This window comes from Puntigrus tetrazona, chromosome 11 (genome assembly GCF_018831695.1).
Source record: "Puntigrus tetrazona isolate hp1 chromosome 11, ASM1883169v1, whole genome shotgun sequence".
Taxonomy (NCBI): Eukaryota; Metazoa; Chordata; class Actinopteri; order Cypriniformes; family Cyprinidae; genus Puntigrus; species Puntigrus tetrazona.
Window position 1 is genome coordinate 22,784,972 of NC_056709.1, and position 12,338 is coordinate 22,797,309.

Genomic DNA, 12,338 nt, shown 5'->3' on the forward strand with positions numbered 1-12,338 from the left:
TAAAATAAAATTCGGAGTCGCCATGTGTAAATAACTGGAGCGTGGAATTCCATTGGCCACCTGATAATAGTGATGCCAAAACACATATAACCATAAAACACACAACAAAGAGAGTCATGTAACATGTCATTGTTCAGACAGATTGTTCATTTACATCCTCAGACCTTCAAAGCATCATGTGGTTTGGCATTCACGGATTCAAAAGATCTGTTCAGTTCTGCCTTTACGTCCATAGGAACAATCACATAAAAGCTCAAGATCCTCTTTCACCTTCTGAACATATAGTGTTTCGTGTCTGTCATGTAGTTGCGCAATGTGTTCTCAAACAGGGCAGAGGACTTCGTACAACACCTTTCCCACTCTGAAGACTTTCTCGCATGCCTCAGGGTGCCAGATGGAAACTTTCAAATTCTCATTAACATGTGGAAGAAGCACCCTCCACCCAATATCTGGTATCACATGCGCTAGGAGGCCCCTGCGTTTGTGCGTACGCCTCTGTCATACCAGAGGGCCCAAAACCCCCCTTGGATTGGAGAGACCACTGACAGGGTGTGTTTGTACTGCAGCTCTCTCTCAGACATGCATGGACTGCTAACGACGCTGAACTGTCATCGAGAAAAAAGGAGGGAAATGGAACAAGGCCCATTTTTAAACTAATTCTGGAAGCGTAAAAGAAAGTCGGTGAAAGTTGAGTGTCAGCTAGATGCAGGGTTTTGAGGCCCCCTCACGAAGTGTGTGATTGTGGCTCTTATGTTGGAATAGTTCGTAAAAAAGCTGCTCTAATTTCTCTCTAAATCAGATATGCGGTCGTATGTAAGTTTGAAAAGATTAAACAATTCCCAGTTCACGTTTAGCACCTGAGTTAAAATCATTTAGGGGGTGAACTCGTGTTGTTCCAAAGCTCTTTGACATTCATTCTTCTGTAACAGAGAACAAGTGGATATTTTGAGAAAAAAAAGTGTCTTTCATAGTACAGACAAAACCATTTGAAATTCATCAAAATATCATCTTTTGGGTTTCACCGAAAGTCATACAAGGTCTGGGATGACATTAGAGTGAGTAAATGATGCCAGACAGCCTGTGAGAGGGTTTCCCAATGAGCCACTGAAATTAGGGAGAGCGCACAGCCGCCTCTTCTGTCTTCTCTTCTCCTACCCCCACTCTAGAGAAAAGACCCCTTTTCATGGTGCCCCTGCCTTTGTTGCATGACTGAGAAGCAAACTTAGAGCATTAGTGTGCATGAGAAAAGTGAAAATGAACAATAAACAGCACAACTCACCTTTCTGTCCTCAGTAGTACTTCCACAGGAAAGCTTCAGCACCTCCCAAGAGGGACTTTAATCCCAACAACCTCCCATGCACTTCCTGCTATGAAATCAGCTACCTCCTTGAATACATCCTCATCCTCCGTTTATCCACTGCTAGCGGACTGAGGCCTCTGAGAGGGCGGCAAATACCCTGCTGTTTACTTTCCCACAGGCAGTGAGTTCCCTACTCCGTGCACTAACCGCTCCACTCCTCCTCGCTCTCGTAGGCTGAATGAGCCTCCCTCTTCCCCCGGCTTCTGTCACTCCCTTCTTTTCTCTCATTCCTTCCCTCCCCTGCTGTTGGACAGTTACAGTCCTTCTGAACAAGTATAATGGCTGTTAAGCTCCACCAATGACTAAGCTGCTGGCAGACTTGTCGTCCAATTAAAGGCAGGTTAGATGACCAAGGGGCAGGGTCTAGAAAGCTAAAGGGAAAAAAAGAGTACGACAATCTGGAAGGGAGGGAGAGAGAAAGAGACAGAGATTACAGCATCTCCAAGCTGGCCAAAAGTAGAATAAATAGTATTAGCTAAGTGAGTGACCATTCGGTATTGTGCAAACTCTGCAAAACACACACACACACACACACACACACACACTCAAACAGTAAACCTGATTGGAGATTTATTATTATTATTATTATTATTAAACACACTACAGTTTTTGAAATATAAAAAAAAAAATACTATCACTTGATTAATCGCACCCGAAATAAAATATTTTGTTTCCTTATTATATGTGTGTGTTCTGTTCATATTTATTATGTATATAGGCAAATACACACACATACAGTATATATTTACAAATATTTACATGTCTATATTTATATTAATATAGTTTATATTATAAATATATTTAATATATAAAAATGCTACAATATTGCTACAAAGGTCCCCATGCTACTTATGTTTTGTAATTCAGGGTCACATATGTGTACATACATAAAATGACCATTAAAAATCCGAAAAACAGTAATCACGGGAGAAACGCGTTTGAGATACATGTAAACATACAACCACTTGTGATCGTTTCCCCTTTCATAGACAGATCTTAATACCAGGGTTTAAACAGGGCCTATAATAAAGGAAGAAACCCAACTTAATTCTCAGTGAATGTAAATTAAATGTCATTTTTACATTCAAAATTATGCAAAAAATGCTGCTGCTGAGGTGAAAAATCCAGAAACCATATATATATATATATATATATATATATATATATATATATATATATATATATATATATATATATCCTCTAAAATAGAGTATAACTAAGTAGCAGAACATAAGAATGTTACATGACAATATCAATATATTATGGCTTTACATTAAAGAGACAATAATCCTAATAAACTAGCACATTGAAAATAGTGGGTATAGAGCATAATCCTATGTCAATAAAAAGAGGAGATAGGATCAAATCTGTTAATAATTGTGTTTTGAATTTAAAGGGTATGTTGGTTTAACGGGTTGTTGTTTTGATACCTGTTCCGGTGACTATTTCATGTCCCTTTCAATGTCCCTGCAAACCTTAGCATCAACCTGTATCCTGAAATACTTAAATGACTTGATCATGTTTGTTTGATTAGAGTGGGAGCTAAACTCTGCAGGGACACCAGCTCTCCAGGGCATGCATTCTTAAAGGAGTCATCAGATGCCCATTTTACACAAGCTGGTATGATTCTTTAGGGTCAGGTTTATTCTTTAGGTACTATATATATATATATATGATTAATCATTTTATTTTTGCATCTGGGAATTGCACATTAACATCCATTTGGAGTACCTGAAATGTGTGATAATAATGATTTGAGAACCTCATAAACTAGTAACTCTAAACTGTTGATTGCTTGGACACATATAAAGCTAGAAATGCAAATTTAGAAGACTAATATCTATAAAATTTGTTATGTATGTAAGTGTGTATTTTTAACCAAAATCTTGATTTCTAAACAGTCAGCAAACTGTTGCTTTCATGACTTAGGAATGGTAGGTGTCACAATCAGAGTTGTAACACCTGAATCTAATAATTGTGTAGGCTACTACAGGTTTCCATGACAACTGATTGTCAGGAAACAACTGGTAAATGGCAGGTGCAGATACTATATAAGGACCAGTTAAGTACTACTAGTATGTGTTGGAGTTTACGATATTTTATATGATTTTGGCATGATTTTGTTGAGCTAGGGAACTGGTGTGATTCTGGTTGAATATGAAGGCTGCTGATATACGAGTATGGTATGCTGTTAAATCATGGTCTTTGATTCATTCTGCTTGGTTGTTTTTTAACAAATATTAAAGACAAGTCTTTTGTTGCAGTTTTTCTCTGGCCCTTCTCTGTTTCTCTGTCAATTGTCAAACTGGAAGTGGTAAGTTTTATTCAGTCAAGTTCTATGTTCACGTTTATCAACTATGTATATATTTTTCTTCTCTCTCTCCCCAACCCTAGCTCATGACTCAATCCGCAATGGAGGTCATCGTAAATACTATGAGACTGATCCCTCTTTGCCAGATGATCAAAGTTCCAACTGGTATGATCAAGGAGATGTATCAATTGATGAGTCTGAGTCTGTTGCTGTATCAAGGGAATCTAGTACCCAGCAACTAATGGAGACCAGTGCTCAGTCCAGTAGCAATGAGCCCTTTGTCAGTTCACAGAAAGATGAACAAGTTGATTCGGAGCAGTTCTCTGATACCAGGCCAGCTCAGACTTCAAGTTCCAGTCTTCTCTTAATGCCTTTGCAGCAAGGAAATGAGTCCAGCAGTTTGCAACCAGCAAAGACAAGCTTCCAAAATCAGGCCAAGTCCAGTGTCCAACAGTCTTCTCAAGCCAACAGCCCGTCTCTGGTTCTGCCCAGTGTCCCACAACTACCACAAGCTCTCTACCCGTGTGTGCCCCAGCCTAGCGGCCTGCAGTCAGCACCCAGCTTCCAGTTGGTGCCCCAGCCTAGTGGCCTGCAGTTGGCACCACCTGGCTTCCAGTTGGTGCCCCAGCCTAGTGGCCTGCAGTTGGCACCACCTGGCTTCCAGTTTGTGCCCCAGCCTAGTGGCCTGCAGTTGGCACCACCTGGCTTCCAGTTTGTGCCCCAGCCTAGTGGCCTGCAGTCGGCACCACCTGGCTTCCAGTTTGTGCCCCAGCCTAGTGGCCTGCAGTCGGCACCACCTGGCTTCCAGTTTGTGCCCCAGCCTAGTGGCCTGCAGTCGGCACCACCTGGCTTCCAGTTTGTGCCCCAGCGTAGTGGCCTGCAGTCGGCATCACCTGGCTTCCAGTTTGTGCCCCAGCGTAGTGGCCTGCAGTCGGCATCACCTGGCTTCCAGTTTGTGCCCCAGCGTAGTGGCCTGCAGTCGGCATCACCTGGCTTCCAGTTTGTGCCCCAGCATAGCGGCCTGCAGTCGGCACCACCTAACTTCCAGTTTTTAACACAGCCTAGTGGTCCGCAGTCTTCAACTAGCTTCCAGTCCATGTCCCAGCCCAGTGTTCAGCAACCAGCACAAGCCAGCTACCAATTGGTGCTCCAGCCTAGTGGTGTGAAATTGGCACCAACCAGCTTTCAGTCTGTGTTCCAGCCTAGTGGCCTGCAGCCTGCACCAACCAGCTTTCAGTCTGTGTTCCAGCCTAGTGGCCTGCAGCCTGCACCAACCAGATACCAGTCTGTGTTCCAGCCTAGTGGCCTGCAGCCTGCACCAACCAGATACCAATCATCAAATGCTCGCTACCAGTCTGTGCCTAAGTCCAGTGGCCAATCAGTGTATCTTCGACCTAGATTTCAGAGGTCTTCGGCGCCATCAAGTTATAAGTCTATTTCCAGTTTTGCTTCCCAACCACTAGAGCAACCCAGTAATGCAGAACATGCTTCAAGTTATGAGTCTGTGTTGCAGCCTGACTTCCAGGAAACCGCTTCCCTGCGCTCCCAGAAAACTCAAAGCAAACGCTTATCACCAAGCATGTGGAAACTATTGCAGCAAGTGAAGTCATAGCTGTGCAGTTGACTTGCCGTTTATTTTACTGTTTTGATCGGAAGCGTGTTTTTGAACAATAAATATTGTTTAGACTTGTTCTTGTTGTTTGCTGGCATCCTTTTTAATTTTGTGCTAACACATTTTAACCCATCGGTGTAGAGTTCGACAAACCTGGGAGAGAGAAGGGCAGAGAAACCAGGATTGCAGGCCAGTTGAATTCTTGATGCCAAGTGGGTGACCATCCAGTGTTTTTGCAAACTCTAAAAATAATGCTATTATAGCTCAGTTTAATGTGCACAAATGTTATAAGGGGAGTATAAGATAAACTATGGGTGTAACAAGATCTCATGGTGTGAGATCTGATGTCTCACAAGAAGTTGGCAATATCCTTGTTATAGTGGGGTGAGGGAGTACTTTGAATGGGAGTTAGTTTGTTGTCTTCACCTCATGACAATATTGAGCAGACATGGGCTCCAAAGTAGTCACTACTGTGCAGGCTCTAAATGATGTATTTTTATTCAATTGTCAGCGGCCATACTGAGATGATTTGGCTTCAATTTCTTGTAGTGGAAGGAAGTGGAGACCCATTATCTTTTTTTTTTTTTTTTTTTTTTTTTTTTTTTTTTAAAACTCTGAGGACCAATTTTATACCAGGTCTACACAATACTATTGAAGTCATTATAATCCGTAATGCTCTCTACACCAGTCACTTCATGTCCAGTGTAGGCAGACTTGATTAGGGGTGGGGTATACTTCACTTTTCGCATTCTGTTCCGTCTCGCGCACAGCTTTCAAAGTGAGCTTTCCTGATTACAGTGGTGCATTTTCCTGATGAAAATTACTTAATGCGGACAGCCCACGTATACTTTGGCCTTTCGCTGTTACAGTGTGGCTATTTTAGATTGTCTTGGTATTAGGATTGACTTTTTTTTTGAAAAATCGCTTACCCCGACCTTTTAAAATTACTACACAAAGTACAAAAGCTTTTAATGTCAGTTTGTGGCTAAATATTTTTGTAAATGTTTGCAAACATTTAACCTTCAATGATAGATTGCATTATAGTGTCACAGCATATTTTCTGGTTAAACCCACCATAGACATTGAGGAGGTCTAGTCCCCTCAATAATTAGAAATAACTAAACCTATTTCTCAAATATTGACAGAGGGATTAAAAGAAGTTGCATGTATATGCATCTGTGCGTGAGTTTACTTTATTGCTGGAAAACTTAATGTGCAACCTCTGAAGTGTGGTTTTTTTTTTTTTTTTTTTTTTTTTTTCTCTACAAAAAGTATTCTTGTAGCTTCATAATACTACGGTTGAACCACTGATGGAAAATGAAGCATTCAGAGGACATCATTCATATTTTTCTGCACCTTGACAATGGTAATTTTTTGGAGGTCAGTAGGACAGTTACAAGCCTCACCATTTTCATCTTAAATTGTGTTCCAAGATGAACAAAGCATTCACAGGTTTGGAACGAAATGGAGATATCAAGGAGTAACCCCTTAACTAATTAACCCATTTTATTAGCATGTCTGTTTGATTAATGCTCATCCCTAGCTGATCACTCTATAAGCAGTGGAGGTTATCTTGGATACTGCGAAGCTGGTCCCCTTTTGCAGGATTATGTGAAACAAATTCCAGCTGGCATGGCCAAAGAGATGTATTAGATCCCCCAAAGCCTCAAACTGGCTTTTCTGGCTATAGTCCCATGATAAGTGTTTATAAGAGTTTTGTTTCTGCATATGTGGCAGCTTGCACTGGGTACAAGTGTGAGCGGTGAGTCTGTACCCCAGACAGCACATCTTAATTCTCAAACTCTAGTCTCGAAATGAGTCTGTAGCATCTAGTAGCCAGCAACTAATGCAGACCAGCTTCCAGTCCTGCGGCTATTTGTCAAGCCACAGTTACACTTGTTCAAGTCGGTTCCAAGCTCTTTTCTGGTATCAGGTCAGCCAGACATTTGGAAAATGGATTCATGCAGTGTTTTTGATCTATAATTTCTGTTTTTGGCACAAATGAAATCTTTACAAGATGTTCTCTTAGTCTATGGGTTTTGGAGTTTGTTTAGTATACGAAGATGTACTTGAAAGGCGAGGACCTCCGGTACGAATCCCATGTAACTACAGTTTGACAAATCAATTCAAAGCTGCATAAAAGGAAGTTGAAATGACACAGTCGTCTCAACAAATGTTGCAAATTGCATTTTCTAACACTGCCAGGTTGGTTTAAGGTTGGATTTGATGTAGGACATATTTCCAATATGATAAAGCATTACCTTTTAGCCACAGTTCCCAGATATTTGAATTCTGAACTGCACCAATGTGCACTTATATCAACGTAATAAAAACATGTCAGGGTGAAAAATCTGCAGATGTCAGCAGGAAGTGCCACTAATAGCAAGACAAATAATTATAGAAATGTGTAATACTTTTATTTTAATACAAGTATAAATGTCAGTATATATTATTTGATTAAAAACATTTATATATATAAATAATTTATATTTTTATGTATTTTTTCATATTAAATTTATATATGTATATTTTTACATGTATATAAAATTTGTAACAGGCTTGATATGTTGAGTCAGTACTATACAATGTAAGCAGTGTAAAACACATCCAGTAAGCAAGTGGACAAAAATGTCAATCACTGCAGATCAGATCACTGTGTAGATCAGCCTGATGTCTTTTGATGGCAATTGCTATGGATGTGGGGTTATGCCCAAGATGAATGTGATGGGGAAACAAAACCACTTGTATATGTATACTGTATATGTCTGTAACTGCAAAATCTGCAAACAATACAAAATTATCAGGGGAGGTCATCTCAATGTGGACATGAATCAAATAAAAATAAAGACATTTAGTAACATTGCACATACCATGATTATGGATGTGCTTTTTAAAGTCAAGGGAATTTAAACAAAAGCAAGGAATGCAGTATTTTTCTAGAAAGGCAAGAGCAAGTTAATGCATTTTAACTTAGAGGCAACATGATCAAATGTGTAAAATGCATGTGTGGTTTGTACTACATAAATAAAGGTGATTGATTGATTGACAGAAAACACAATCTATTCTAAAAACAAGTGGTGCACCTGCACATGCATCGTACCTCAAAATAGCAACCCAAACTCATTCATATATAAAAGGTATATGAATCAATCAGTAACAATCAATAACAATCAGTTAAGGGACACAAGTACAAGACTATGGGATGGAAATATTATCTTGTAATTTATGTTATGTACATTATGTTACAGTTATCTATGATAAACTTAATGTGAATGATGTCTACATCACGTGACCTACAGTCCAGTAGCCTAACCCTATTGTTAGCTATTGCGCTAAACTTAGGTTTGGATGCAGTACATACCAATAACCTGCAGGGGGAGGCAACGATCCACCATTAATATACAGGTGCTGGTCATAAAACTGACAACTAATGAAAACCCCAAATTCAGTATCTCAGAAAATTAGAATATTAGAACACCAGGTGCCACACTCTAATCAGCTAATTAACTCAAAATACCTAATAAAAGGCCTTTAAATGGTCTCTCGGTCTAGTTCTGTAGGCTACACAATCATGGGGAAGACTGCTGACTTGACAGTTGTCCAGAAGACGACCACTGACACCTTGCACAAGGAGGGCAAGACACAAAAGGTCATTGCAAAAGAGGCTGGCTGTTCACAGAGCTCTGTGTCCAAGCACATTAAAAAAGAAGGGAAGGAAAAGATGGGGTAGAAAAAAAGTGTACAAGCAATAGGGATAACCGCACCCTGGAGAGTTTTGTGAAAAAAAAGCCATTCAAAAATGTGGGGGAGATTCACAAAGAGTGGACCGCAGCTGGAGTCAGTGCTTCAAGAACCACTATGCACAGACGTATGAAAGACGTGGGTTTTAGCTGTCTCATTCCTTGTGTCAAACCACTCAGACAGCGTCAGAAGCATCTCACCTGGGCTAAAGACAAAAAGGACTGGACTGCTGCTGAGTGGTCCAAAGTTATGTTCTCTGATGAAAGTAAATGTAGCATTTCCTTTGGAAATCTGGGTCCCAGAGATTGGAAGAAGAGAGGAGAGGCACAGAATCTACGTTGCTTGAGGTCCAGTGTATAGTTTCCACAGTCTGTGATGGTTTGGGATGCCATGTCAATTTGCTGGTGTTGGTCCACTGTGTTTTCTGAGGTCCAAGGTCAACGCAGCCGTATACCAGGAAGTTTTAGAGCACTTCATTCTTTGCTGCTGCTGACCAACTTTATGGAGATGAAAATTTAATTTTCCAACAGGACTTGGCACCTGCACACAGTGCCAAAGCTACCAGTACCCAGTTTAAGTACCATGGTATCCCTGTTCTTAATTGGCCAACAAAAATCGTCTGACCTACGGGGTAAAATCTATGGGGTATTGTGAAGAAAAGACCCAACCATGCAGAGGAGCTGAAGGCCACTATCAGAGCAACCTGGGCTGCAGTAATTTAGGCAAAAGGTCCCAACTAAGTATTGAGTGCTGTACATGCTCATACTTTCAATTGACCAAGATTTAAAAAAAAATCCTTTCTTTGTATTGGTCCTAAGTAATGTACAAATTTATATCATAAAAATGATCATCAAAATTAAAAGAAATAAACATTTGAAATATATCAATCTGTGTGTAATGAATGAATGTAATATACAAGTTTTACTTTTTGAATGGAATTAGTGAAATAAATGAACATTTTGATGATATTGTAATTACATGACCAGCACCTGTATAGAGCTAGTCAGCCAGAAGAAAAAAAAATCTATAATAGACTATCAGTATAAAGTAAAATAAATGTACATTACATTGTTACATTAAAAATTGTGGCAGAACTAAAATGATTTTCACTTTAATTTCTACTATTAAAGGAAATCAAAATCTGCTCTAAAATGATCATACAAAATATTTATTGCATGCATTAAATTCCGCAACCTGGCTTTCGGCTGCATCGTGAGGGCATGTATCTCTACATCCAGTTGTGCAGGTGGTTTAAGTTCCCTTGACCCTTTAAGTCAGCAAACTTGATCCTGGTGGGCCTGTATCCTGCAGAGTTTAGCTCCAAAAGCAGAGATTGTTTTAGGGGAGATGAGTATAAAGAGCCACATAAGATTTAAATCAAACTACATACATAAAACATGTGCATATACACCTACAAATTACTCACATATACATGTATGCTATTGGACATAGTTAGTTATGAATCCATATACACTTGTGAATAATTCCATGCATATACACTTACAACGCTACACACAAATACACAACTATAAACACTCGCACATGATTACATGATGCGTGTGAACTATTCAGTGCAAATGGAAGGCAGCAGAATGTAGGGACATTTTGGCTTACTGCATTACTGCAAAAGTGTATAAACACACCAACTCAATAAACACATTATTAATAAAGCGTACGGTGTACAGACAAACAGATGAGACCAGGAGTCAGCACCAAAATGTGACATGGAATGTAATAAACTGTGATTGGTTGTTTGACATGTCGGTCAAATGGTCTCATGGGCAGGCCAATGAACACTATCGTGTTTTCCGGACTTTCAGCCATCAAGAGACTACCCAGTGTCCTGCAGTCAGCACAAGCCAGCTCACAATATGCTGAACAGTGCAGCGGCCCACAGTCAACACAGCTTGGCTTCCAGAAAGCTAAAGACAGGGACACACCGAGCTGACGATCGGCCATCGGCTCTCATCGGGCCGACAGTCAGGCCAGTCGGTTCGGTGTGTTCCACTCGTTGGGTCCCGTCGGGCTCGCGTCGGCCCAATTTAGCATCTGCGTCAGGGACGTCGGGGCCATCAGGGAAAGTAAGAACTCTGACTGGATGCCTAGTTTCGCGAATGTGTCAGTGCCAGAGAATTAAAGCAAAAGTGATGAAAACGAGTGAGAAAATGAAGGCGACACAAACAGAAGACTTTTCTAATGTTATGCGATTTTACCCAAGCATTCCAATATGGGAACATTATCATAACCAAAGCCGCATAAAATTAAGAAAGTTTACCGATATTCAAAATAGTACGCGACCGCTGCTTAGTTTACGTTTCATATATCTGTGTTTCTCTTCTATATCTTTGTTCTGGTTTCTCAGTTTGAATGATGAATATTTACTATTGATAGCTGTTGATATACAAAGCTAATTCATCTCACGCAGACGAAGAACGCACGTCTTATATTTGCTGTCGCCTGCAGTTTGTTCAATGTGTTCGAGCGCAGCTTTTTTGTCCGACACTGCCGACCAGAGGCTTGGTTTCAGGGTTGCCAGGTCCAGGAAATATTTCCAGCCCAATGACAAGTTAAAACCCGCCCAAATGGAATGAAAACTAGCCCAATTTCTCCAGTGTCCAGTCAGGTTAGACAACTGGATTCCAACCAAGAGCCTTACAAGCAGTATGTGTGTGTGTGCGTGTAAATATATATATATATATATATATATATATATATATATATATATATATATATATATATATATAGAGAGAGAGAGAGAGAGAGAGAGAGATCATAAGTTTATAAGTGCTCATAAGTTTACAAGCAGAATATGCAAAATGTTAATAATTTAAACAAAATAAGAGGAATCAGGAAAATTGCATGATACTGTTAATTTAATAATTGAATAAGCAATTTCACATAACAAATTCAATATACTCTACAAGACGAAATAATCATTGAATTTCTAAAAATTAAATTGAATGTATAAAATGTATACATACCCTTGAATCTTAATTTGATGTCGTTTTCTGGATGATACACAACTGTCTTTCTGTTATATGATAGTTGTTCAACTGACATACATAATTATTATAAGGTAAAAACAATTACTGATTCTCAAGAATGCAACACAATCCATTAAGCGCTAGGGGATGTAAACTTCTGAACAGGATGATGATGTGCAATTGTTTTTCTTTTCTTTTTTTTTTTTTTTGTTTAAAGACTTTTCATTTGGTACAGCAGTTAAGAAGCTACATAAATACTTATGCAGCTACATAAATGTATAAAAAATATGTTTTCCAGAAGACTAAATAAATACAATGTACCCTGATCAT

The 12,338-nt window shown here is 39.6% G+C and overlaps 2 protein-coding genes across 3 annotated transcripts in view; one reads left to right on the top strand and one right to left on the bottom strand.

Annotated features, from left to right (window-relative positions):
* arhgef10la (Rho guanine nucleotide exchange factor (GEF) 10-like a) overlaps positions 1-1,561 on the bottom strand; it is a 98,574-nt gene extending 97,013 nt beyond the window's left edge. Inside the window, exon 1 of one of the 2 annotated variants that reach the window (XM_043252316.1) lies at positions 1,280-1,561. The gene's annotated coding sequence lies outside the window, so the exon portion shown is untranslated. The remainder of the gene's footprint in view (positions 1-1,279) is intronic. The other variant, XM_043252317.1, reaches the window with a different exon arrangement.
* A 1,863-nt stretch (positions 1,562-3,424) lies between these two features.
* LOC122353572 (actin cytoskeleton-regulatory complex protein pan1-like) lies at positions 3,425-5,362 on the top strand. Its single transcript, XM_043251369.1, has 3 exons — positions 3,425-3,543; positions 3,625-3,674; positions 3,755-5,362. Exons 1-3 carry the CDS (start codon positions 3,518-3,520, stop codon positions 5,281-5,283), a joined length of 1,605 nt encoding a protein of 534 aa, XP_043107304.1. The 5' UTR covers positions 3,425-3,517; the 3' UTR covers positions 5,284-5,362.
* The last annotated feature ends 6,976 nt before the right edge of the window (positions 5,363-12,338 follow it).